General features: G+C 46.6%; 6 protein-coding genes and 1 non-coding gene across 7 annotated transcripts; 5 read left to right on the top strand and 2 right to left on the bottom strand.

Annotated features, from left to right (window-relative positions):
• Positions 1-3,295: 3,295 nt before the first annotated feature.
• Positions 3,296-4,984, bottom strand: PUMCH_005146 (uncharacterized protein; the record flags this gene model as incomplete). Its single annotated transcript, XM_063024053.1, has 1 exon — positions 3,296-4,984. One exon carries the CDS (start codon positions 4,982-4,984, stop codon positions 3,296-3,298), a length of 1,689 nt encoding a protein of 562 aa, XP_062880123.1.
• A 1,176-nt stretch (positions 4,985-6,160) lies between these two features.
• Positions 6,161-8,029, top strand: PUMCH_005145 (uncharacterized protein; the record flags this gene model as incomplete). Its single annotated transcript, XM_063024052.1, has 1 exon — positions 6,161-8,029. One exon carries the CDS (start codon positions 6,161-6,163, stop codon positions 8,027-8,029), a length of 1,869 nt encoding a protein of 622 aa, XP_062880122.1.
• Positions 8,030-8,716: 687 nt separating this feature from the next.
• PUMCH_005144 (uncharacterized protein) lies at positions 8,717-14,149 on the top strand (the record flags this gene model as incomplete). Its single annotated transcript, XM_063024051.1, has 1 exon — positions 8,717-14,149. The coding sequence occupies one exon, from the start codon at positions 8,717-8,719 to the stop codon at positions 14,147-14,149; it is 5,433 nt and encodes a 1,810-aa protein (XP_062880121.1).
• A 78-nt stretch (positions 14,150-14,227) lies between these two features.
• Positions 14,228-17,926, bottom strand: PUMCH_005143 (uncharacterized protein; the record flags this gene model as incomplete). Its single annotated transcript, XM_063024050.1, has 1 exon — positions 14,228-17,926. One exon carries the CDS (start codon positions 17,924-17,926, stop codon positions 14,228-14,230), a length of 3,699 nt encoding a protein of 1,232 aa, XP_062880120.1.
• A 1,061-nt stretch (positions 17,927-18,987) lies between these two features.
• Positions 18,988-19,060, top strand: PUMCH_005142. Its single transcript has one exon. It is a non-coding gene; the product is annotated as a tRNA-Ala (tRNA).
• Positions 19,061-19,722: 662 nt separating this feature from the next.
• On the top strand, positions 19,723-20,412 carry PUMCH_005141 (uncharacterized protein; the record flags this gene model as incomplete). Its single annotated transcript, XM_063024049.1, has 1 exon — positions 19,723-20,412. The coding sequence occupies one exon, from the start codon at positions 19,723-19,725 to the stop codon at positions 20,410-20,412; it is 690 nt and encodes a 229-aa protein (XP_062880119.1).
• Positions 20,413-22,077: 1,665 nt separating this feature from the next.
• On the top strand, positions 22,078-25,440 carry PUMCH_005140 (uncharacterized protein; the record flags this gene model as incomplete). The annotated part of the gene is made up of 1 exon (XM_063024048.1): positions 22,078-25,440. One exon carries the CDS (start codon positions 22,078-22,080, stop codon positions 25,438-25,440), a length of 3,363 nt encoding a protein of 1,120 aa, XP_062880118.1.
• Positions 25,441-25,702: the final 262 nt, after the last annotated feature.

The raw sequence follows: 25,702 nt of genomic DNA, 5'->3' as shown, positions 1-25,702 counted from the left end.
TTACGAATAAGCGGCGACGCATGGCGTGCGGGCGCGTAAACCTTTTTTCGTGTGAGCTTTTTTGAAGGTTGTGAGTGTGTGGCTCTTCATCTGCAGTTCTGGTCATCTTGCTCATCTGCAGTGCCAGTGCTGACATCCTATCACCTCCCAAACAAAGGATTCTATGGAAGATCCGTTTATTTTTAGGGAGATGAAGGGGAGCTGTGTGCCAAACATAAGTGGTCCCGATTTTGGACTTGTGCAAAGACAGAAGAAGACAGGGATATACAAAATATTACATGTTCCGCCAGAATTTTACCCCTATCTGCCAGTTGAAAAATTAAAAAAAAAGAGAAGTCTCTCTCTCCAACCAACGTGTCTTGAAGCATTGACGCTTACTCGTAGTATTGTTGTAAAGACAACCAAAGTGAATCTGACGAGTGGCACGGGAGCAGTGTGGTTCACCCCCATGCAAGATACGCTCCTAGGAGGAATTTACAGGAAGTGCAACTTGGAGTTTTCTGCCGACACAGCTAAAACTTGATTGGCGGGTTTTGCAAAAATCTTTTTTTCGTCTCTTGACGAGATGAGTAATTCCTGGAGGAATCATCAGCGGTGAACGTTTTTCCTACGAGTCATACAGGAATAGGGAGTGTTCCACCTTAATTGTCCGCACCTGTGTACAGGCCGTTGCCAAGTAATCTGATGCGCGTCAATTAGACGGTAAATCAGCAAAACGCAACAGCGGTCGCTAGTTGAGGATCGGCAGCACACTAAGAGATATCCGCGTTTTAGTCAACTCAAATAGGGACGTTGAAGGATTGGAAGATATTCTCCTCTGGGTACGAAGGAATTTGTGGAGGGTTTCTTGTGTAAGCGATGCATGGATTTTTGTTGAATATCGTCCGAGATAAAAGTCGCTAAGATGCTCGGGGTTTTTCTCTGAACATGATGGTTATTCCTGTCTTTGTCTACGTCCTTGCATGTAGTGCTCTGTGCTGAGTTTTGATATGTCATTGGTTCGTTATTATCTGGTATGCAGCTTTGAATAAAGTTGGGATATTGTTGATACTAACCTATTGCCTAATGTTGAATATTGATTGTAGACAGTTAGTCGAGGGCAAAAGCCATTGACTCTAGTCATTGTGACTACACATTTACCATTTTAAGCTCTCGAAGACACATTCTCTGGCACAGATTGGTATTTGACTATCTGCTTAACCATACATTCCTTCGGCATACTGTATAGAGGCCTCAGCAGCACTGCAAAACCCACACTTCGTACAAACGCTCAAAATTCAGATTGATCGCGTTCTGGCCCTGGCCCATAGTACACACCACGAAGCACACAATATCCACCACACAAATTTCAACATCCCAACATACAAGGAAATTCACACAGACACTACAACAACTGCAAAAAATAGAAGAGCAAGGCAGCTGTCCAAACTTCGCATTTTCGTATCGATGAGTATTCCTCTACAACCAAGTCACCTCGAACCTCCTACTGATTTTCACGCGGTTAAAGCAACTGTGTCTGACCTCAACATTCCAAAAACCTAGTCACTAGCTTATTCAATAGAACCAGATACATGACGCTGATGATACATGGCTTAGACGAAGTACACATTGTTTACCTGCCAATCCTAATACGGATCAATAGCTTGAGGACCCGCCTCAGAAAGCCCAAAAAAGCGAATATACGAGCCAACCTCAGGCCAGACCTCCAATTTACGGCGCGAATGACAGCCCAATCCAGGTCCGTTTTGACGCCTATGATCTCACGATGGCCGTTGCTATGTACAACGCGAGGGTTGTCAAGACAATCGAATAACCACTAGAGTCCGCAGTGGCAGTGTAGCGGTTAAATGTGGGCGGGGTTCTTGAGGAACCAGGCGCTCCTAACCGTATTGTCTGCAGGTTCGATATGATTTGGCTCACAAGAATGAGTAGGCTCAAAAAAGATGTGGCTGAACACGTTTGGGCCGACATTTGAATGGAAGATAGGACTGTGATGACTTTTGTCGAAATTGAGAGTGCCACCTAGAGAGCTAGGGAGTTGGTGGATACTTGCAGTTGAGGCTCAGTGTCAAAAATATAGAAGTCCAGGCTTCGTCAAGAAACAATTTTTTGGGAGTTTCACCCATGTAAATTTAAAAAGCAAAATCCGCTCTGTGCCCAAAACTATTTTTTGAAATTTGTACAAATCCAAAAGGAATCTACTTCCCGTCGAGTATCGTCCATTTACTGTCGGCACAATTCTCCAGATAATCCGTTCCTTGATGGTTCGGAAAAAAAGAAACAAAGAAGCCACCAAACACCGAAAGCCTATTCTTCTATTCCCAACCATCGGCTCCCACCCAGGCTTCTCTTCGACTAGGCGCCATCTGGTATACAGCTCGGACTAATGGATTAACTAACGCCGGCTTCGGTGTTTTGCAACCATTCGGACGAACGCTGTCACAACCAGCAATTGGGAAAAAGACACAAGCACAGCAAAACTCCAGAGGCAGAAAAGGTACCGGCAGCCGATGGCCAGGCACGGAAATTAAATTGAAAATCTTTTTCGCCCGATTTGCGAAGTGGTTCCATCAATGACTCTTTTTCTTGTAGTACCCTATTAGCGCACGGCGTTCGGACTTTGACGCCCCATGCGCTAAAGGATGCCCTCCGTCCGATCCACCTTATCTCCCCCATCAGACCGAGTTCAGCCTCACATCCAAACCCCGAAAACGGTATATATTCACATGTTCCCCGCCAACGTCTTTTCTTTTTCGAGGGGCACTAGGCTATACCAGCAATGTCACCAAACGACAAACAGCGACGGACTTTGAATGACAGATGGGGGGTCCTGCGTGTGACTACAAGCGGTTGGTGAGCCATATGCGCGGTCGGCATGTAGTGCTGCATGGCCTGTTTGATTGGTGGGAATTCCGAGCATTCGGACTTTTCTGGCCTTAGTCATCGGCTGAATTTGCAGCCATCGAAAACTATATAAGAAATCTGATTTTCGCCCGTAGAGTTATTTTTTCTCATCAACATTTGTTGCAACTCATATTCACATCTATCTATTTAAAATGGCTCCCCTTAAAATGACCGCTCAAGAGAAAGAGGCCCAAATCATGGCCGAGATCAGACTGAACAACGTCAAGTACGAGTCCAAGTTCGAGACTACTTTCTTTGGTCAATTCTTCGGTATCGCTTTCAGATCCAACAACTAATTTATCGCTAAATATTTATTAATGAGACAATGACATCGGACTTTTTGTATTGGCTGTAGCTCAGAGTAAAGTAGGACATACAAAGATGGCTGCAACTATTCACCTTTTGGTACACAATTGTTATTGAGGACCCTCACGCGGTTCTCAAACCATCGGTCAATTCCCACTCTCGGATTGACGGTGCCATCCTCAAATTCGAAGATTCGCTTCTTGATTCGGACGTACTGAAGCTGACACTGCGCCTGCTGATACAAAAATGCAACATGCTGCACCTTGAACCACTCGTCAAACACATTCGGATGGACCATTCCTAGGCCGAGATTCGGTGCTCCGCCTGCGTGTGTACCATAGTCATCTAGGACCCGTAGCTTTGACAAGTGCCGAAGCAGATCCACAAGACGTTGTTTGTGATGTTCGTTTCCGCTGCTGATTCTGAGACTGCTAAGCTGTGAGAAGCACTTGAGGTTGTCTATGAAGTGTAATGGGGCATTTTCAACGGCGTCGCAATTCTGCGACTCTTCTCGGAACTCCAAGGAGAGCTTCCGGAGAAAAGAATGCTTCTGTAATGCGGCTATGTACTGGAGATATACCGCTTCAAGATTGATATGGCTCTTTTTGACCTCGTTCATGCGCACAACCAAGTCTAGGCTGCTGAGGCTGTTCACACATCGCAAAAATGGGCCAATTGTGTCTCTCTGCGTCTCCCGGAAATCAAGTTGAAGATGCTCCAATTTGACTAGTAGTGGCCCGAGTCTGCCAAGGAACCCATGTTCTTGTAGTCGTGACTCTTCAATCTCGTACTCAGAAATATTGGACAAACGCAAAAGCGAGATTTGGGTCATATTCACGCTGGCGCGCAACAACTCAGCGTCTTTGAAACTCACAAGCATATGCTCTAGTGTAAGCTGTGTAAGTGATCCGTACACATCGGGCCTCATAGTCTCAAAAATCGTTGTCAAAGAGTCCGTCTCCAAGTCTGCCCGATGAGTGGTGTCCACCGACTCGTCTAGGCTCGATAACTCCTCTGCGGTTGGCACAAAGCTGGCCAATTTGCTATTGTACCTTGATAGCGCCAAAGCGTCAAGTTTGGTTGAGTGGCTACTCAAAAACTCCTTGAGTAGCTCTGCTAATTTTCTCAGAGTAGGAATCGGCGATAGACTCAAAGCCTTGAGATCTGGGAAGTCCGCTTTCAAAATCCGACGTTTTGTTTCGGATGGATGGCTGGACGTGTACACCTTTACGTCGATTCTGGACAAATTGTGTTCGGACAATTGCATGAGATGTTCGAGACGAAACCCATCCAGCAGCCACACAAGTTCGTTCAAATGATTAAGCCGTGCCAAGAACAGTTTTATCAAGTTGTTCAATTCGGCATCATATACATTGAACAGGTCCGGAAGGTCCACTACTGAGAACTTCCGAATCGCATACTTCCCGTTGTAAGTCCTGAGCAATTTTTTGAAGTAAAACAACAGATTGACATAAGTGGCCCCCAAGCTGTGCTCCTTATTGAACGGTGTATAGGAAGAGTCTACAATGATTGTATCGTGTATTCTACATAAACAGAGGTTGGCCATAGTGCTACTGGTACATGCGAGGTTTAGAACGTCCAATTGACCCGTAAAGCGTAGTATTAGAAGGACTACATCTGTAGGAAGCTGTTCGAGTGAAAATGCCCCGCTTTTCGGCAGTTCCACCCAGCTTTCCGGGGTTTTTATGGTTGAAAGAGCCGAATTAAGCGGTTTTTTCGAGTAACCCACAGGAGCATTGAAGTTTAGCAGCATGATACGTACCTATACGAAGCAATTGGGCCTAATTTCGGGTTGCTAGGAGGGAAAATCGTGGATTTTGTAGAGAAGTATGGAGTTCCAGTATAGATAAGATAACGGAAATTGGAGTCGACTGTGGGGTAAAACTTTCATAGAGAAAACTTGGCTCTAGCAGTTTTTATGAGTCAAATTATCTGCTGGTAGAATTTGGGTATAACAATTGCGTTGAAATTTTCAGAGAGGATCGATTCGAATAGCAAGTTATGTTTCAGAGGTATTCTTCGAGAGCGAGAACGAAGCTACAAAAATTTAGTCCAGAGCAAAATTAATTAATGATGATAATTATCCAGGAATGTTATTTTTTGTCATGAATTGAGTATGATGTGCTTAGTCGAAGGTTACTTCGTTTAAGGTAGGAAGAGATCAACTGCAATGCCTGCACTTTCCGCCACAAAATAACATGTAAATTGATGCTGATTAATTTGAGTAGAAGAATGTATTATACTGCGATACTCCGATTTCCGTTGTTCCTGGTTTGATCTCAAAAATGAACGAAGCATAGAAAGCGCCGAGGCAGAGGTCAATAGAAGACTAGGCAATCCTCAAGTGGTGTGTTCCTTTGCTTTTGTTCAAGATTTCGTGTATTGTTTCATTAATAAACTGAATGCTGATTTTTACTGCTTCATTTAAATTTATTCATTGCTCTGATATATCTACGCAAAAGTGTAATATCAGGGACACCAGTAGAAATCTACAAAAGGTGGAATATCAACATTTAAAAAAATATCAAATGAAAACCCTAAACAAAAAACAAATTATCTCCTTATTCTCCCTTTTCTTCCTCTACCCGCCCTTATCTTATCTCGTTTAGTTTCCGCAGATCCACACTATTCCACCGCCGAAAAAATCGTAAAAAAAAATGAACAAAAAAATTAAACACTCAAAGTCCCAAATAATATGCTACAGTCTTCAAGTCGTATACTTGGCTCCACTCTGTTCTTGCTATGTACCCCATATTTGGTCACAGATTGGTACTCCATAAATAAGCATTCAACTCCACGCAAAACTATAAAAGGACGGCAAATCGCACCCTGAAATACTCGCCCGCACCACACAATTGTACTGGTGCAAAAAGATTTTTCTCTCCACCGTTCCCCGTCCCGCAATTCCCCATAGTCCACAAACACAAAGATGGCCGAAGATATCGATACCCGCTTGGCCGCAGAGGTCGCTGCGCTCTCCACCAAGCTTGTCACCGAGGTAGCTCGCCTGCTGCAGCTCGAAGAGTCCGTGTATCTGCTCCGCAGGGAGAACCATACGTACAAACAGAAGTTGGACACGATTTCCGCCGAAACCGCGGCGTTCGCTGCGCTCCAGACCAAATACAACGATCTCTTGAAGAGACACGATGTTGTTGCAGAAGAGAATCGCGTCGCGCAGGCGAAAACCGTGCGTTTGGAGGCCGAGGTCGAAGACTTGACCGCCTCACTCTTTGATGAGGCAAATAAGATGGTTCTGACGGCCAACCGTGATACGTACAACTTCAAAGTGAAGAACAGGAAGCTCATCGAGGAGTTGGAGGAGAAAGATACCATTATTTCGGATCTTCAGAGCCAGCTCCTGGACCTAAAGACCTTGTTTCAAGAAATGGAGGATCAGAATCGCGCAAGAGACGCTTCGGCGGTAAGCACGCCCTTTGTAGATGCAGATCTTGCGCAGGAACTGAATAAGTTTAGTATGGCGTTCGAGAGACGCTTGGCCGACGAGCTAGATCTGTTTGTATACTGTCCCAGAGCGCGCTCAGTGAGGTTCGATCTACCAATCTACCAGCGCGACTTCAAGGCGTTTGTGTATCAGATCAGTAAGCCAGAGTTTTCGTTCGACTTGGCGTCGTTGAAGTCGCTCAAGTATTTCCGGAAGGTCTACACTGAAGAGATTGAACCCGCGTTGGGCCAGGTTCCTACACCAACAGGTAGCTTCATGAATAGATGGGCCACGGGCAGGTCGTTCTGGTCATTCTTGGTTGAGGGCAAGGCGCGTATCGAACCGGTGTCGGGAGTAAACGAAACTTTCAAAGTCAGCTACAAGGGCCCCAAGACCGGCCTGGAGATTCCAGTCGCCCTCGAGGAACCATGTGGATTCTGTGGCGAACATAGCGCTGCCCGCTTAGAACATGCGCGCTTGTACAATCTCAAACTCTACTCTCCAACCAGAGAAACAAAAGATGCAGATCTTTCCTCTACCACAGACATTGGAGGCGAGTCGCACCACACAGTGGGTCTGTATCCGCTCTGCAATTACTGTTTGGTCAAGCTTCGGGCCATCTGCGAGTTCTTCGCCAAACTCCGTGTTATTCACTCCAACATCTACAAAATAAAGCCCAACCCGCTGTTCAACGACATTTCGAGTGTGAGCAGCAGTTTCCAGTTCAAGAGATCGCAGGAGCTGATCACGATACCAAAAGTTGTCATTGAGGATGAGCCAATCTTCGTGAAGTTGTACCTTCTTCTATTGGCAGTCAGAGCCAAGATTTTCTGGAGTAGGTCTGGCTTCTGGGATACTGAGGAGGACGTGGAAAGCATGAATGTTGATGACATCAAGATTGATGCATTCAAGGATTTCGTCGCGACTAATGTGTCATTTCAGGAGTTCCACCTCAACGCTATAATTCTAGACGACAATAGATCTACGACGCCAAGGGAAAGTAAGGCTCCATCATTTGAAAAGCTGAGAAGCTCAGTCGGGGTTGCAGAGAAGGTAGACATACCTTCCGCCAATAAAGATCTAGAGCAGGAGCAAACACAACAACAACAACCTGAGACTGTGTCCGAGACTGCAGCCGAGAAATTAGAGGAAGGTGATGCACCTGTTGGAATGGAAGTAGACGAGGAGGTAGAGAAGCTGGATGATGAGGCAGAACAATTCCACGACTCCAACGAGATGAGCGCTCCGCCAGCGAATGCAATGCAGCGGAAGAAGAGCAAATCCAAGGCTTTTAAAAAGAAAATGAATCGAGACCTAGACGATACAATTGAGATGCTCAAGGAGAATCTCCAGTAGGTCGGGGTGAATGTGAGTCAGAAAACCCACATATGAAGCTACTTATTGCGTTGCTGCAGATTTCTACAAAATCGATCCGCTTTTCTCCTCGAGTCATCTAATTATCTGACGTCTATGGATGGAGCTCATTTCGAAATAATCCCAGCATTCAAGACAATAGACAGTCGCCAGCAGCGAGAGCGAGAGCAAGAGCGTCCTGGAGTAATAATAGGAGTCCCTTGTACGGATGATTTCTACAATTAATTGTTTCTCGCGAGCAAATAATTTTTGCGATCAAACGATTCCTACGAACCAAGAATTCCTACGTTCAATGGATTCCACAGTACTTACTGCACCAGTGCACGCGTCCAGACCCGTACAAGACTGTAAAAAAAACGGGCGCTTCATATATAATCAAATTCCAACCAATTGGATCATTTCGTAAATTTTTCATTCCTCTCCCTTTTCCACTTTTTCGCTCCCATTTTCGTCTGTTTCACATTCGCGCACCTCCACACTACCCAGACCGTACATACAACCGATCTACAACCACGACAGTTGGAAAAGCACACATTGCACCCACACCCGCGGCAGGAAACACGAAAAGGGCTCACAACCAGACTGCACCGCACCGACCTTCCGTATCCGGCATCTCCAAGCGGCCCCAGGCCCCCCACGCACCCCCACGAACCGTCCCCATCCACATCGATGTCTCTCCGTAAACGAATAGACCCGTACCAGGCCCACAAACCGCAGGGCTCGCAACCAGACACATCGCCGCCCCGGACGAACGCATACTACGCGCCGCTCTCCGCTCAGCCGGCGTCCCAGGTGCCGCTGCATCCGCCGCCAATCGCGCCCAAAGGAACCAGCCGCAGATCGGCCAGTCTGCTGATCTTTTCGCTACGAAAACGTAGTTCGGTGGATCCGACGACCAACGCTTCCGGCGACCCGAGTTTCATGCCTGCCGCTGGCCCGGATTCCGCGCTGGATGTGCTTTCGCTAGACTCAAACACAACGCCGTCTCTCAGCTCCAGACGAGTGACCACAAGCCCTTATGGCCCCTACGTGCCCGAAAAGATGGGCGACGCATCCATGCTGGGCTCCGTGCACGGCTCGCGCGACCAGTTTTCCGTAAATAGTTCTCCGTCTCGACGACTGTCGGCACATCTGCTGCAGACAACAGTATATAATCCGTACGATACTAAAACAGCGCTCAATGGCGACGAGCGGGTGGGCAGTGACCGCTCGGCACCGCCTCGCGCCTCGTCGTTTGCCGCAGCATCCAGTGCGCTTTCCCGCAAGCTGACCACCATTCTGTTGGCTTCCAGAAGCACTGCCACCTCGTTTGTGCCTAGTATTACCGCACCGACATCATTCACCGCCAACTATGCATCCTCCGGAATCAACAACGCGGACGACTCGGCGCCAAGCGCGCAGCGGCCCACCAATCCGATGGAAGTGGAGCGGATGTTCCGCGAGTTGATGGACCGCCGTGATTTCCGCTCGCTCCCGCAGCAGGCGCGGCAGGAGATGATGAACTACGGCGTGGACAAGAAGTGGATGTTGATTTACCAGGACCAGTTGAGCGAGCGCAACAAGTTGGCCAAAAAGGCCCACGCTAGCCCCGAGCTATACACCCGTAAACTCATTTCCAAGCAGATCACATGCGAAGAGCTCGAGAATCTATGGGTGTCTCTTCGCACAGAGCCCATTGACTGGGTGCGCGAGTTCATTTTCGACTTCCAGGGTGATGTGGCTCTCTCGCTGTACTTAATCAAGGTCCACGACCAGATCGGCGACCTGAACATCGAGCACATTCTGGACGACATCTTCACAAAAGAGCTCAATACGCTCAAGTGTCTTCGCTGTATGATGAACCAGAAGTTGGGCGCCGAGCGCGCCAAGGCCGATGACGCCTTGTACGTCAATGCTATTTCCGGAGCGCTTTTGTCTCCGAGGTTAGCTACCCGCCGAATTGCAACCGAAACCTTAACTTTTCTCATAGTGTACTACTGTACCTCGGGCTCCAATGAGCACAAGAGCAAGTACCATCGTGTTCTCAAGGCTCTCGATTCTTTATCAACAAGACCATATTACGAGTTTGTCTCGAGTGCGGGCGCGCCGACATCTATGAATCAAGCAACCCTAAAAAGAGTGTTTCCTTCTTCCAGTCTGAGTCAGAGGTTCCAACTTTGGCTAGGAATTGTAGCCCGCACTTTGGGCGGCAGGGGAAAATACCATAATTCACTTGTTGGAGCAAGCGAAGAACTCAAATACGCCTCGTCGACCAATAATGCCAGTCAGGTCGAAAACCAGTTGTTTGAATATTGCTTGTCTACCATGCTCCTAGTGAATACCATAGTGGAGTATGGAATCGATTTTAGAGCTCGTATCCACCTCCGGTCCCAGCTCAAAGGTGCTGGCATCGAGTTGTTGATGCAGAACTTTGAAGAAATGGGGTTCGAGTCACTCTCAAAACAATGTGCAAAATACGCAGACATGGCAGACGCCGATGAGGTTGAGTTGAAAGCCGACGAGCTGATCGATGCCAACATCGACTTCAACAACCCTGTTGAGCTTGTGAATAGTCTTTGGAGCCTGGTGCAAAATAGCGAGGCCGAGGGTGTCTTCATTAGCACGATCCAGCATCTTTTTCTCAATCAAATGGATAAGAAAGACGATCCTGAGGATCGGATGCGAAGTCTTCGCCTTCTTGATGGCTTGGTTCAAAATGTTGCCAGTGCGCATACCAACGATGACTCTGCCATTGGAATTGCCATGAATCGTTTGTTCCAGGGCCTCACAACTGATGACATGTATCGGAAGGCCTTGGCTGAGGTGAAGACCCAGAGAAAAATTGCTGCAGAGGCCACTGCCGAGAGAGATGAGATGTCGCGCCAGCTTTCCTTAGGATCCGAAGGGCTTATTACCAGCTTGACGAACGAGGTCAGGGAGCAAGAAATTGTCTTGAGACGTACTCGCAAATTAAACGAAGAAATGCAGGATGAGCTCGAGGAATTCAAAAGAAAGTATCTCATGGAGAAGCAAGAGCAAGAGATGGAGATGCGAGAACTTCTCATCATGCTCAACAGCGCCGACATCAAGTCCAGAAGGCAAGATGGAAAAACCACTTACTCTGTGCAGACAAGCAATACAGAGTTGGTGTCGAAGCTTCAAAATCAAATCAACCGTAAGAAGAGAGAGGCTAGACTAGATAACAAACAGCTTAGAAGTCTGATTGAGCCTAGCAGCAGGTTGAGAGCTTTGAGGGAACAAATGAACGACATTGAGAACTTGGCGCGTGAGCTTGAGATGACCGATTTCGAGAACTACACTCAACCAGAAGCTACTGAAATTCATGTTGAAGCCGATCATAACCAAATCGAAGATTTGGCAGAAGAAAGCGAAGAAAGTGAGGACGAGTTGCCACCAGAGGAAGCGTCTCCATCTCCACCACCTCCAGTTGTTATGGGCCCCAGACGGGCAATGCGTAACGATGATTTGGAGAAGCTCTCGAAGTTAAGACAACAATTGTCCTCCTTGCAGAGTGAGTCCAACGATATCATGAAGTTCAACAATAGCAAGATGTTTTCCAAACAGAAGTTTTTGGCAATGGATCGTTTGAAAGAGCTCGAGAATAACTTCAAAGACTTCAATATTGACTTCGATTACTCCGAACAGGATGCTGCTCTTATTGCACAGCTTGTTGATGTAAACGTCAAGTCAAGACTTCAAGAAGAGTTGGGAGAGATCGAGAAGCTCAAGGCAGACCTACACTCACAACTTAATGCTCTTAACAAAACAAACGAACCAAAAACACCCAAATCCAAACGCGCATCAATCAATCCTACTACTCCAAACGTGGACTTGTTCAACAAAATCGAGAGCAAATACTCTCAAGGAAAGGTTCAGATGGAATCGAAACCATTTAGTGAAACCAAGGAGGTTGATTTCAGAAACATGAAGACAGTCAGTGGCATGGATCCTAAGTTTTTATCTGAATTAACATCTAAAGTCAAGAAGACAGAAGCCATTGATTCCACGCCCGAGAATGACAACGAGGCAGAGAATCTTCCAATTGACGACCAACCAAAGACAACTCCTCTTGTTGATAAGAAAGAGCCAGTTAAAGCCGGCCCACCACCTCCACCACCACCTCCACTTCCACCTCTATTAGGAGGATCAGAAGCACCACCGCCACCACCACCGCCACCACCAATGCCACCATTGTTGGGTGGACTGGGTTCTGCTCCTCCTCCACCACCTCTTCCACCCCTGTTGGGAGGAGGAGGACCACCTCCACCACCACCCCCTCCTCCAATGTTTGGAGGTCTGATGCCACCACCCCCACCACCGCTTCCCGGCAATAAACTGGGAAGTGTCACTCCCGTCCACATGCCATCTCCTGTTCCAAATCTATTTGACCAGTATCCCAGACCAAAGAAAAAGCTTAAGCAACTTCATTGGGAGAAGATGGACAGCATGGAGAGCAACGCAATGTCATTCTGGAAAAACTCACAGCCTCAGACTATTGTTACTCAACTTATGGAAAGAGGAGTATTGGACGAGATCGAGGTCATTTTTGCTGCTAAGGAAATCAGAAACTTGGCCACAAAGAAGAAGGAAGATGTCGATAAGATCACTTTCTTGCCTAGAGACATTGCACAGCAATTTGGTATCAATCTCCATTTCTTTAATCTGTTCTCTGACAAGGAAGTGGTGGACAAAATCCTTCGTTGTGACAAGGACGTCTTAGAGAATCCTACGGTGCTAGAGTTTTTGGCCAAGGATGAAATAGTCGAAGTACCCAATAGCTTGGCTTTGAGTCTTCAGCCCTATTCCACCGATTACACCTCTGAAGAACTAGCAAAGCCCGAGAAGGATCCAAGTGAATTGCAGAGATCTGACCGCCTTTACTTGGAATTGATATACAATTTACAGCATTACTGGAAGTCCAGAATCCGTGCGTTGAGAACGATAGCCAATTACGAGAAAGATTATGATGATCTTGTATTCAAGTTGCGCGAGATTGATCAATCTGTCCTCAAAATCAAGGACTCTGAGAACTTGCGTCGTGTATTTGAAATCATCCTTGCTGTTGGTAACTACATGAATGATAGTTCGAAGCAAGCCAAGGGATTCAAATTGAATTCTTTGCAGCGCTTGGGATTTGTCAAAGATGACAAAAACAGCATGTCTTTCCTTCATTATGTTGAAAAGGTGATCAGACTCAACTACCCCGAATATCTTGGTTTCCTTGAAGAGCTCGCCAGTTGCGTGCAAGCAGCCAAATATTCCATCGAAGTTGTATCCAATGATTGTCGTGACTACGCACAGGCGATTAAGAATGTACAGAGTCTGATTGATGTCGGAAACTTGAGTGATGTTTCGAAATTCCATCCTCAGGATCGGGTCCTCAAAGTGATTAGCCCTACACTTCCAAAGGCAAAAAAGAAGGCAGAGCTCCTAAGTGACCAGGCTAAATATACGTTCAAAGAGTTGGAGAAGCTCATGTCGTTCTTCGGAGAAGATTACAACGACATATTTATCAAGAATCTGTTCCTCAGCAAATTCACAAACTTCGCTGCTGAATTCAAGAAGGCACAACGCGAGAACCTCAAGCGCGAAGAGGAATTGAAGGTTTACGAGCAGAGGAAGAAGCTCCTCGAGAATACTTCGAAGACAAACACCCCCAAGCTGGATGTCAGTGAGTCTGAAACAGATAACGTGATGGACTCTCTTCTTGAGAAATTGAAAGCAGCTGGACTGGACCGAGGCGAGCCTACATCTGCTAGGAAGAGGATTTTGATGAAGAAGCATCTCATGCAGAATTCTCGTCCAGCCGAAGAGGCGCCCGCTTCCGCCGAAGAGGAGTCACCACAAATCGAAAAGAGTGACACCGCCACGAATGATGATGTTGGTCTGCGTGCACGGTCATTATTGCAAGAGCTCCGGAAGACAAATGATGAAGACAGGCCCAGAACAGCGTCAGAGTTTCGCCAGGAGCGTCGGAGACGAGGCTTGAAGGAGGAAAAGAAACCAGATACAGAGGTAGAAGACACTCCAAAAGGGCCAGCTGATGGCAAGATAGAACCAATCACAGAAGAGGACAAGACAGAGTCATTGAACGGGGATTGAACATCGAACGGTGCTGGATGACAGGCACATTTGCATTAATTAGTATATATTTAAGAAACGGATAATACGTATACAGCATCATGCTTTGAGAATACCCAAAACAGCAATTTCGTCAATGTCTAGATCTATCACTTTACCCTGATTATCTGAATAGTCGAAAAATGGGCGATTCAAACTGTGCAATCCCTTGCCTGTGAGTTTACCGACAAACGGACGATTCAACCGATCCATGAAATCTTGCACTGGCGCGCCGGGCCGCAAATGGTACTTTTGCTCCAATCTGTTGCTGAGATCCTTGAATGAGGCATCTTCGTTTCCCACAAGGCTAAACATGACAAAGTCTCCGCTCACACCAACACATAGAATCAGCATCGTGTTTTCAACTCCACAGTCATAAGAAGCGTCAGCACTGGCCAGAAAAACTCTTGGAATAAACAGAAGTTGGTAACAGTAATTTGCCATTCTAGAGCTAAGATTTGTATCTACCACCAACATTGATGAGCGAAGCTTATCACCGAGAACCATTCTGCTGTCGAGTTGGAAATGATTGACCAAACTTCGTGGAACGGGGTCATTGTAGACGACATTCAAAGCACTGCTTCCGCTGCTTTTGTCAAACAGGAATACCGAGTCCCTTAGCGTGTTCACCTGCAACTTACCATGCTGTGCCGAAATCGAAATCACTGGCGACGGCATGTCGGCGACTTTTCCCAAATCACCGAATTTTTTGCTTTCCATACTATATTCCGTGGAATAGACCGTGTTTTCACTGGAGAAATAGATCGCACTTCCAATTTGGCAGATTGACGTGACGGGCCGATTATGTTGCAACGAGTAGAGCTCGGTTATCTCAATAGCTACTGTGTGATCTTGAAGGTGCTTTCGACGAACATCGATGACCTTGAGGGTTCCACCGTTCTCGGATTCGCACCCAACAATCAATTTCTTCGATGTTCTATCCTGGCGCCGAATATTCCACACATGCATACATAAAGGATGCTCGTCATCGGCAAATACTAATGATGACTCTTCAGATTCTGGCGCAGAGCTCGTATGATCACATTGAAGACTCTTGAAAGTCTTCTGGTCAACGAAGCACAACCTTCCCGATGGATCCTTTGCTTTGCACAGAATGATGAATGTGCCAGCAACGTCAAAGAAAACAAATTTCTTTGCAGCAACACCTATCATCACCTGCTTGACTAGAGTTGTAATGTGGGTAAAGATGGAACCAATTATCACACCGTCGTCTCTGAGAAACGCAAACGGAAGATATGGTGCCTGTGTTAATGGAAGCTCAGCAAACATCACGATATTTCTGTCCACCCGGTCGTTGAAGGACGCCAATTGTGGGTCTTCAGATGCATAGAAATTATACAAAAAGAGTGTAGTGGATGATGCGAGAAGAAAGTTGGGATCGTTCACACTTGAATGCAAATAAACAGAGTCAGTTCCCAATTCATGTATTCGTTTAAAGTTGACACGGAGATCATTGCTCAATGTAAACGAAAGAACTGAACCATTGATTGTGCCAACAAACAAAGTGTGCAAATGGGGCACGTATGCAAAACTGCTGGGAACACAACAATCAACATCGAGGATTTTACTCTCCAGAGTTTCTGTAACGATGAAACTGGTGGATGTGTTGGCTCCTGTTTGAAAGTTGGTTTGTACAATTCCCACAGAGCCGTCGAAAAACCCTAGGAAGAGTAGTAATGTATCGCCCAGACGACTCACCTCGAAAGAGCTGAAATTCTGCTCTATCGATGTGTCAGTAATTGGCTGAAAGAACAGGGTGGTAGGCTCTTCCTCGAGGCCAGACACTTCCATTTTGAACAATTTGAGACTGAGCATTGAGTCGGTCTCGAATATCAAAGCTGCGAGATCGCCAACAACTTTAGCGCAGATAAGTCGTTTGACGCCAAAACTCTCGAATCTGCTGCTATCAAAGTCAGAGAATAACACACCTGAAGCAACAAACTGGTACATGATATCTTTTTCTTCAACAACGCCACAGCAGAGAGTAGGCATTTGCGATTCGAAGTGATTGGATTCTATTTCAGTCAAGGCGTCGGCAGCGCCGGCGTCATCCTCCATTTCTGTTGGGCTATACTCAATCAAGGACGAACCAGCACTCAGTGAGCACACCAAAAAGAGTCGCTCTCCAAGATTGAAAGAGAAAATGGTCTTGTTTTTCCGGAGAGCCGAGTAGCATCGGGTGTCCTTGTGGATGCAATAGCCCAGCTGGAACAGAGTCAACCTGGTCCGTTTTCCAGATCCGGTAAGCGCCAACTTCTGCTGAGACATGATTGGGTGCTGCGGCGAGTCGACAAGCGCAAAATCGACTATAGGGGTCCAGCCCTTATAGTCGTACAACAAAACCCCTTCGCTATATGGGATCTTTTCAGCTGCCAGCAGCGATGATATCAGTGACAGGAGTTCGTGTGGGAAATAAAGTCTTTTGGATGCCCCACCGTCACAAGAATACTCGAGAACAAACCCGGAGCGCGGCTGCAGGGACTTCAATGTGAATTCGGATATGGCCTCATTGATTCTGAGAAATGGGCGAATCTCCAAGCTCTCGTTGGAAGCGACACCGATAAGGTAAATCACGCCCGAGTCTGATGCCAAGAAGAACTCATCCCCCCTTGAGTCATCGTCTTCATCCTTGGGCGGTCTGTAGTATGCTGTCGGAAACGAGCCATCGTAGGCAAATTTGTGGAACGAGTAATCAGCAGACCAGATATTGTGTGCGGTGATGATCACAAACTCGTCCGGACAAACGAGCAAGAAGCTACTATTAACAGCCAATGGAATGACCATAATGGGCCATGTGAACAGATTCATCAATGGAAGCGACGATTTCTGAATGTTCTGGAAAAGCAGATCTGCTACGAACCAACTGTGGAGTGTAAGCACCAAGCGTTTCTCGTCCGTCAACGTGAGAGTAAGAAAGAGAATCTGACTGATTGCGTCCAGTGTCTCGTATGGTTTTGCGAAGCAGGAATGAAGAATAACACCATCCACCGGAACATTGAAGTGTGGTTTAAAGGCAATGCCTAGGTCTGTGTTTTCGGGGGTGTAGATACGGAACAACGACTGCGGCGACACAGAAACCACAGCGAGACCCGAATCATGACTATAGAGAGCAGTGCCTGTCATTTCCAGCGGCCTCTGGTCGTTCAGGCGCCACCACTGGACTACAAACGGCTTGTAAACGTACAGGATAGGCGCCGGCAGCTGCAGAGCGTCCGACGCATACCCGGCACCCAAAAACGTTCGAGAAACCTTCCAGATACGTATTAGGAGCAAAAAGCCCGATTTAAGTGACACTAGAAGGGAATCCTCGCTTGGGTCTGTTCCACGAGCACCTTGAAGAAGAACTACGTCAGAAACAGCGGAATTGAGCCCAAACTCTACACCGTCAATCACTAAGGAGGTTAGTCTAACCACAATATCCACTGCCTGGAATTCTGCAGCCGGAACCTGGAAAACGAGAGGATCTGTTTCGTTTTCGGCGTCCAATCCAAGCATCATGACATCATCGTCGCCCAAATCGCTACTGAAATACGAATCCTGGTCCCGGGAATGTAGCGTTTGGTCTGCCTCGTCATTAACCGAAGTGCTAGCGAGTCCTTTGAGTGGTTTATTTGTGCAAACAAGGAAATCGGGCAAGAACTTGACCACCACGGACGACCGGAGCACCGTTTTTTTGAGGTACGTTTGCGGCGGCCGTCTTTCAGCCTTCCGCGGCGCGAATTCTTTGAGAAACACCATAGTTGGGTGAATTCTTGTGGTTCAATTGGTGAATATGGATCTAGAATATATTAGTGGGAGATCACGTGAGATTTTTCAGAAGAATAGAATTTGGAGATAAACTAATAAATTGGTAATTTGGGGTTGATATTGGCTTCAGATACTTATAATTCCAGCTTCTGAATGATTTCTGGAGGGTTTCAATGGGGTTAGAGTGGACCAATATGAGACACATGTATCTGAGAAACTGACTGTGCTAATGTATGCTAGATTGGTACTGGAGGCTATATTTTGGGATACAATTTTTCTTGGAAAAGTAAATTTCTCTGTGACAGTTTAGAGTCGATGGCTAGAATAGGAATAGAAGAGAATAGATCGGCGCCCAGATTAGCTCAAGTGGAAAACATTTCTCAAGCCGAGATATGAATTCTCATGGAAATTCTAATCCACGTTGTTCACAAATGTGTATTATTTGGGACTTCGGTTGCTGGAATAATGGACTGGAATGTAAGACAATGTCGAGTTTAGGCTCGATAGAAGATGCAACAAACGAAGACTCATGCAGAACGTACATTTGTAATTGTATGAGAAATCAAAAATGCATAATAGCGTGATGTACGAAAGCGAATACGAAGAAACTCACCAAGAAGTTTGATGTTAACTCAAAGAGCTCATGCGAGTCCAACAAAATAATAAGAAGCGGAATCAGTTCACACTCTATCAAGAGCCTGATTTGAAGATCTAGAATTGAAAATAATCTTGAGCCGATTCAAGGTTTCTTCGGGAAGTATCTAAGAACCTGGCTAATCAAACAACAAACCAGATTTCAACGAACTTTAAATGTATCTTTGAAAAATATTGAACATGTCTTAAATCATAAATCTACTACCATCTAATTTAGCTGTTCAATTGTGTCCAATGGTAATCGTAACCTCATCATCAAGAACAATCGGCTTTCAGTCCAAAGACAACCCTCACAAAGCTCCAGCGTCAAGTTGATCAGAAAATTCAAAACTACTCAAAACTCCTCAAAACCCGAATTACAAGTTTTATCAAACCGCCTGTTTTCGAAGGTCAGAAAAGGGCGTGTGGCGTAGTTGGTAGCGCGTTCGCTTAGCATGCGAAAGGTCTCCGGTTCGACTCCGGACTCGTCCATTCTTTTTGATTTTTGAGTCGATTTCCGTTCCATTTATGTGGGATTTGTATCGTTTTGAATGTTCAATGTGTTCTAACATTGAGTCAATCGAGATTCGGTGGAAACCACGAAAATGAGAAAAGCGACGCCGCCAGATACTAGAATACAACCACAAAAATCCACTTTTCAATTCAACTCCAGAAAAAACCGCTCCGATTTCCCCTTTTTTCCATTCCATACTGCTTTTGCAGCCAGCACGTGACCACGCCCGTACCACCCATTATCTAACCTTCAAACCCCATATACCACCAACTACACAAATCCACAAAACATGTCGAAATACCAGCCGCTCGACCGAGAAGTAAGTACAACGCACCAGCATAAACCCATAGATCGACTACTAACCCTAGATTATCGAGCCAGACATGACAGACGTGCCAGATCTTCTTTCCCATAACGGTATGTACACAAATAAGGGCTCGTGCCACAAGTTTATATAAACGGAGTGTTTTTCCCGCTCAGAATTCGCCGGCAAGATTTCAATTGTTTGGTTTCTTTTCCTCTTTCCCATGTATTAACGTCAGATTCGCCGTATTCAAGCCAAACTCCACTAAACCCAAATGTACCACCTCCATATGCTCCTCCAGCAGCAGTTCCAAATGCCAAAGGTGCGGCCGGCCATATGTTCCAGGTGGGCTTCTACAGCCGCTATTTCGACATCAACACCGAGGAGTTTTTGGGCAAAATCGTCTTGGCGCTAAACCCGTTGAATCATTCGTCGGCAATGGCCGCTCAGGACGAACACGCAGAAACAGAGCTCTATGGCTTTTTGTGGATCAACGCGACGCTTGTTTTCCTCATGTTTGTATCATCTACGGGGTCCAATTTGTTGGCACTGTGGCTACATTCAGATGAGACAGATGCACGGTACGAATATAATTTCAAGCTTCTCACGTTGTCGATCACACTCTTCTATGGATACACAGCTCTTGTTCCCGCAGCTTTCTACGCCTTGACGGCGTACTATGTTGAGCTCAAGGAACGGTTGTCGATGACGAGATTGATCTCGATCTATAGTTATGCCAATGTGCTCTGGATCCCGTCTACGGTGGCAAATATCGTGTTGGCCGTTTTCGTGAGTAGGAAGACTCACCAGACTGTGCTTACCGTTTTGCAGTGGCTCTTTGTTGCCGCCAGTGCCGTTTTGAGTGGGTTGAGCATTGTCTGGAAGGTGCGTCCCATTATCCAGGAAAATCTAGCCAACGGAAACGAGGAGCAGGCCAAGAAGGCGAAGGTTCTTGTCGGGGTGTTGATCGCCGTGCATTTCATTTTCGCTGTTGTGATTAAGGTGTGTTTCTTTGGGATTGCTTGAATCTAGTCTGAGAGACTAAACAATGCCGTGAAACTATCCTATGTCTATTTTGTGGATGTCGATTTGCAGCGACTGCAGTTTTGAAATACTGGACCATGTAGGTACTCATAATCACCGAATCAGAAGCGCCATGATCGATTTGAGCATTGAAAGCCCCTGTCGCAAGAACGAGATTTTCTAAGGTCATTTCAAAGCAGTATCAGAACGACACAGCATTTCAAGAGTCGTGGCTGCAGCGCGCAATGTTTCGGTCTGGAATTCCTATTGTTCGACTCAAAGTACACCGGTGACGCCCTGAGGACCATCAAGACAACTGACGACAGTCATGCTACGAAAGCAACCGCTGCCCAGAACAATTTATTTTCTACACTTTAATTAAATTCCCTATGCTGATCTAACTGCACACTTCAGGGAACACTTCAAAGTCACACACGAAAGTGAGCGATGAGGGTCTCAATCGAAAAGAAAACGAAAATGAAAGATCTGAAACAGCCACTTGAACCTACTTCACGAAATAATTCCTCCCAAACATGAATCTTGCAGCCAGAAACCCGTTGGACGTGTACAGCCCTAAAGCCTGCAGACAGCACACAGAATACATATATAAACCCCCATTTCCCACCTAATTCCACACATAAATTTTTTTTCCTCACCCATCGTGTAGGGATGAATGAATGGTATGTCTTCCGCCGCAACGAAGATTATTTGCATTTACCAATTGTTCCAACTGAATTCTCCGGGTTGACACATGCATTTTCGTTAAGTTTCAGCCTTGTATGAGTTGCGTTTCGTTCGTCTTTTGTTACTAACATCTCCAGGTATGTGAGACCCACCAAGGCAGCGTTGTAGTAGGAGGATAAACGTGACCGGGCGGACATATTCCCCGGACCTTCCCTTTCCTAGGAGTCGCATCTCTGTGTACAAATTTTGAGGTGTTGAGGGTCCAGGGTTGATGATAGGTCTTTTGCTGATGCAACAGCCAACCGTAGACACAACCAAGTAGGCACTAACAACCACAGGCAACGAAAGCATTTCCATATATTGATTTTTACACGGTGGACCGTTCTTTTCGTGATGATTCAACTTATATTCACACTGTACTAGAAGCTCCGCTTCGGTGACTACACAAACCAAAAACTGATTTAATGACTCTGAGAAAGAACGCCTCCGTGGGGATCCTGTTATGGTACCGTAGATGACGTAGACCAGTTCCCCGCCTCGATTCAACTCAAGGGACTGATACTGTAGAAAGGCTAGTGGAACCCCAGCCCAGATGACTCGGTATGAACCGCCACATATCGTTTTGACAGATTTTGGCTAATGTATCAATGATTCCAAAGATTTCAACGTTAGAAAGTGTCTCAATCTTCTCAATGATCATTGCTTGCAGCAAATCAGCAACAATGGCTACGCTGACCGTCGCAAACCCGAGCAAAAACAGCAAAAAATTGCAAAGAAACGAAAGAAGTAAAAATCCGCAGAAAACAAACCCCCGCCATAATCCGTTTTCGCCCTTGTACCCTTCTCATCTCAACACTTTCCCCCAGTTCTGGTGGTTCCACTCTGCACTACCCACGGACTACTGAAAAATCTGACCTGATCTGTAATTCGAGCACCTTAAAACAACGAAAATTGGCCGGATTTGCACCTCAACTATGGCCGCCCATGTCTAGACCAATTCCCTGTAAAAACTTTCTCACGAGGAGCGCCAGCTCCCGTTTGGGGCCCAGGCTCCGACCTCTGCTACCCTTAAATCCGCCCATATCGGCGCCAAAAGTCCAAAAAGAGAGAATCAGACCTTACAGCAGTGTAGAGCTCGAGTCGAGGATCACATCGGTACCAGAAACGCTACGGCTGAAGCTACCGGCGCCTACATTGATGGCCTCTGAGCTTCGAAGCCGGATTCCGCAGAAAGCCACCAGTCTGGCCCTAAAAGATCTGCCGCTGAGCATTTTCGACATCTTTCTAGATGCAATTTACATGTGTTCGGGCCCAAATGCGGACAAGGCGTACGAAGTCATGCTAGAATCATGGCAAACGGCTTTTGCAGACGGTGGCGCCGATCGGGCCACCAAACAGCGGTTCATGGAATATAAAGATACAGTCATCCACATTATGATAAACAGAGCAGACTACGATGCCTATAAGCGCATTTTGGTGCCGACATTGAAGGTGGGCCGGCCCGTATCTGGTGTAGAGCTAGTGATGAAGACGTTCAAGTTCCAGCGCGACAAAACATTGAATGCTGTGATCATCTCCAACCGAGCCATCGATTTCTTCAATTCTCCTCGAACGCCCACGTACGAAAAGCACAAGATGCTCGCCATTTGGCTCAGGAAAACGCTCTTGTACTCGGGTGACACCACAGACTTGGGCGACACCCTTTCCAAATTCTTGGACTTTGCCCAGGCTATCGGGCCAATCAATTTCCGCACCACAGACCCACATCTGCATTTATACTACAAGGCGTTCCGATTGTTGGCCGCTCCCAAGAAAAAGAACATGTACTACACTCCTCTCATGAAAATGAAGAAGATCTTTCAAATTCACACCACATTTAACGAATTCAACGAGTTTCTCACCTGCCTCATGGAAGCCAACGTCTCCGAAGACTCCAAGGCCACGACCATTGCCTGGCGTATGAAGTCGGATCTCTCTCTACAGAACAACTTGGACACCAGGACGTCGAAGGATTTGACGCTTCTCATGCAAGCATACTTGAACCTCCGCGAATATCCGAAGATTCTTTCTGTGCATCTGCAGTTTCCAAACCTCCATGACGACAGTCAGATCGAGATCTTGCTAAAAATGTACGCCCAGACAAAAGACTGGAAGGCTCTCCAGGAGCATTTCGAAGGCATGTACGGTATGGGCGACCTCCCTCGCCTGGTACATTACACCATTGTGATGGAAGCGCTCGTCTCCATGGGCGCTCGTCAAGAGATCGAGCAGTTGATGACGCAGCTCCATCTGCGAAACTTGAAGCCTAACGTGTTCATGTATGGGTCTCTCATCCGTTCGGCGCTCAACGAAAATGACTCCGAAGCTGTCACCAAGTATTTTGAGGAGTTCTCGAAGCAAGTCAAGTCGCAAAAGATCCCCAACGTCCAAGTGGCTAAGTTGCAGCCATTGAGGTTGGAAGCCATCGCTAAAACAGCAGATCGTCAGACGATGATCAGTGCAGTGCTGGCGACTCTTGACGAGTCACTTGATCCCAGCTCTTCTCTTCACAAAGAAGAGGTGATCCTCACGGCTTTGAAATATTCGGCATCGCTTTACTCCCTCGAACTTTTCGAAAAGTCATACCAGGCGGCTTGCAAACTCGACCTTTTCACCGACAATGTGTACTTTGCAAGTATAACATTCCTCACCAAAATGGGACTATACGAGAGAGCGGAAACCATGGCTCTAGAGGCACATCAGAACTCTGACGTTCCGTACCAAAACTCGCGGATTTTCAGTGCCCAGTTGAAAAACCTCAGGGTCTGGGCAGCCGAAACTCCAGACAATATATTCAAGCACCGTCTCTATGCGGAAATAGGCGTTATCATGCGGCAAGTCAATGCGGGCCAAGCTAGCCGAAATGATATCGAGGAATTGATGACGGAATGCGCCAAGTATGAGCTTTCCACCAGTGAACCTGCAGCCGCTGAGCGGTATTTGGTCTCCATTCAAAGACCCAAAGACCTTGTGGAAAGACATTATCTCCCATTGTTTCGCTACTACGACAACAGTCTCAACCACGATTCAAGCAAGAAGATCCTTGAGCTTTATGGGGCTTTGGTGAAGAAAAACACCACCATCAGCGCACAATTGTACTTTTACGTGATCAAGGCGCTTGTTAAACTCGAGGGCAACGAGGCCACTTCGGACAATGCTATCGGGCTACTCAAACCAGTCATGAACATGTACGGTCTCACCAAAAAGGGCGCCGAGAACAAACTGATCACAAGCATGGAACTCACAAAGCAAGCAGCATCGATTGTACAGATCTTGAAGCATTGTCTCACTAGCTTTGGAGCCAATGACAAAACAACCTCACAGTTTGTGAACAAAGCGCTCGAGAACCTCCAATCAAAACTTGGCAAGGATATCAACATCGAATACCGCCGCGAGCTCTACCACCGTCTCGCTGAAATCTGTTTTGCCAATGGGTATCCAGCCACAGCCGTAGGAATCCTAGATGCTGCAATGTTTGAGTATCATGAGATATGGCGCCTGATGCCCCTCACTCAAAAACGTCCTAAGCTTCTATTGATTAGGTACAGTGAAGCCATTGAACTCAAGGTCAAGCTTCTTCGAGCCCTTCGTATGCCTACAAGTGACTACGAGGCGATTCTCGAAGACCTTAACAAGATGCATGTCCCTATCCCAAGACCAGTCATGGACTTGTTATTTGAGCGTGTCATAGGTTCCTCTATGAGCGCCGAAGCCTTCCAAATCGTGATGGGTGCCGTTGAAAACTTCTTGGTGCAAGGCAGCATGGCCGATATCCGATTGTCACGTCTCATCAGCAATGTGTACCGCCGGTACATATGCTACATGCTCGAGCGAAACTCAGCACTGGACTTGAACCAGAGATTCAAGGCTTTCAATCACCTCTATGGAGTAGACGCCGAGACCGTGAAGTCGCTTTTGGCACCAGTGTCAGACCAAAGACAGGCGCTTATACAAGAACTCCTGAAGCTCCCGAAAAGCGTCACTGTTCCCTTTGAGACGCTTGTTTCTCATCCCTCTCACTTATTTGTGCCGTTCCGCGCGAGCTGGCAGATCAACAGTCTCAATCCATTGCACGCAACCAAGCTAGTACAGCTTCTTGAGCATTTCTGCGAGGACAACAAGCCGCTTTCCTATTCGTTGTACGAACAATACCCCGAGACGTTTGAGTACCTCCTTCTCTTCCGAGACGAAAAATACCGGTTGACCGCTTTCCAAGAAGAGGTCTACAAGCTTTCTGGAGGATACGAGCGTGGGCTGCGGGAACACCGTCAAGAGGTGATCGACCTCATGGACGCACACTGCCGATAGGCACCTAATTAGCATGCGACACCCGAAAGGTGCGCCATTCATGTAAATATAATGATTTATAGACAACAGGCAAGCACAGTCTAGATACACAGCAACAAGCACAGTGTAGGTACAAAGAAAAGTTTCGGATATCCATTTATTAATGTTTGGGGTACTGGCAGGTAGTTGCATCGTCAATTGAAACTGATGTTTCTAATTCTTAATGGTTTAAGTGCGCAGTTGACTACCTGGCATTGACCCCCCGATATTCTCGCCGATCCAG

The sequence above is a fragment of the Australozyma saopauloensis genome, chromosome 7 (genome assembly GCF_035610405.1).
Source record: "Australozyma saopauloensis chromosome 7, complete sequence".
Classification (NCBI taxonomy): domain Eukaryota; kingdom Fungi; phylum Ascomycota; class Pichiomycetes; order Serinales; family Metschnikowiaceae; genus Australozyma; species Australozyma saopauloensis.
This window is presented reverse-complemented; position numbering and strand designations above follow the sequence as displayed.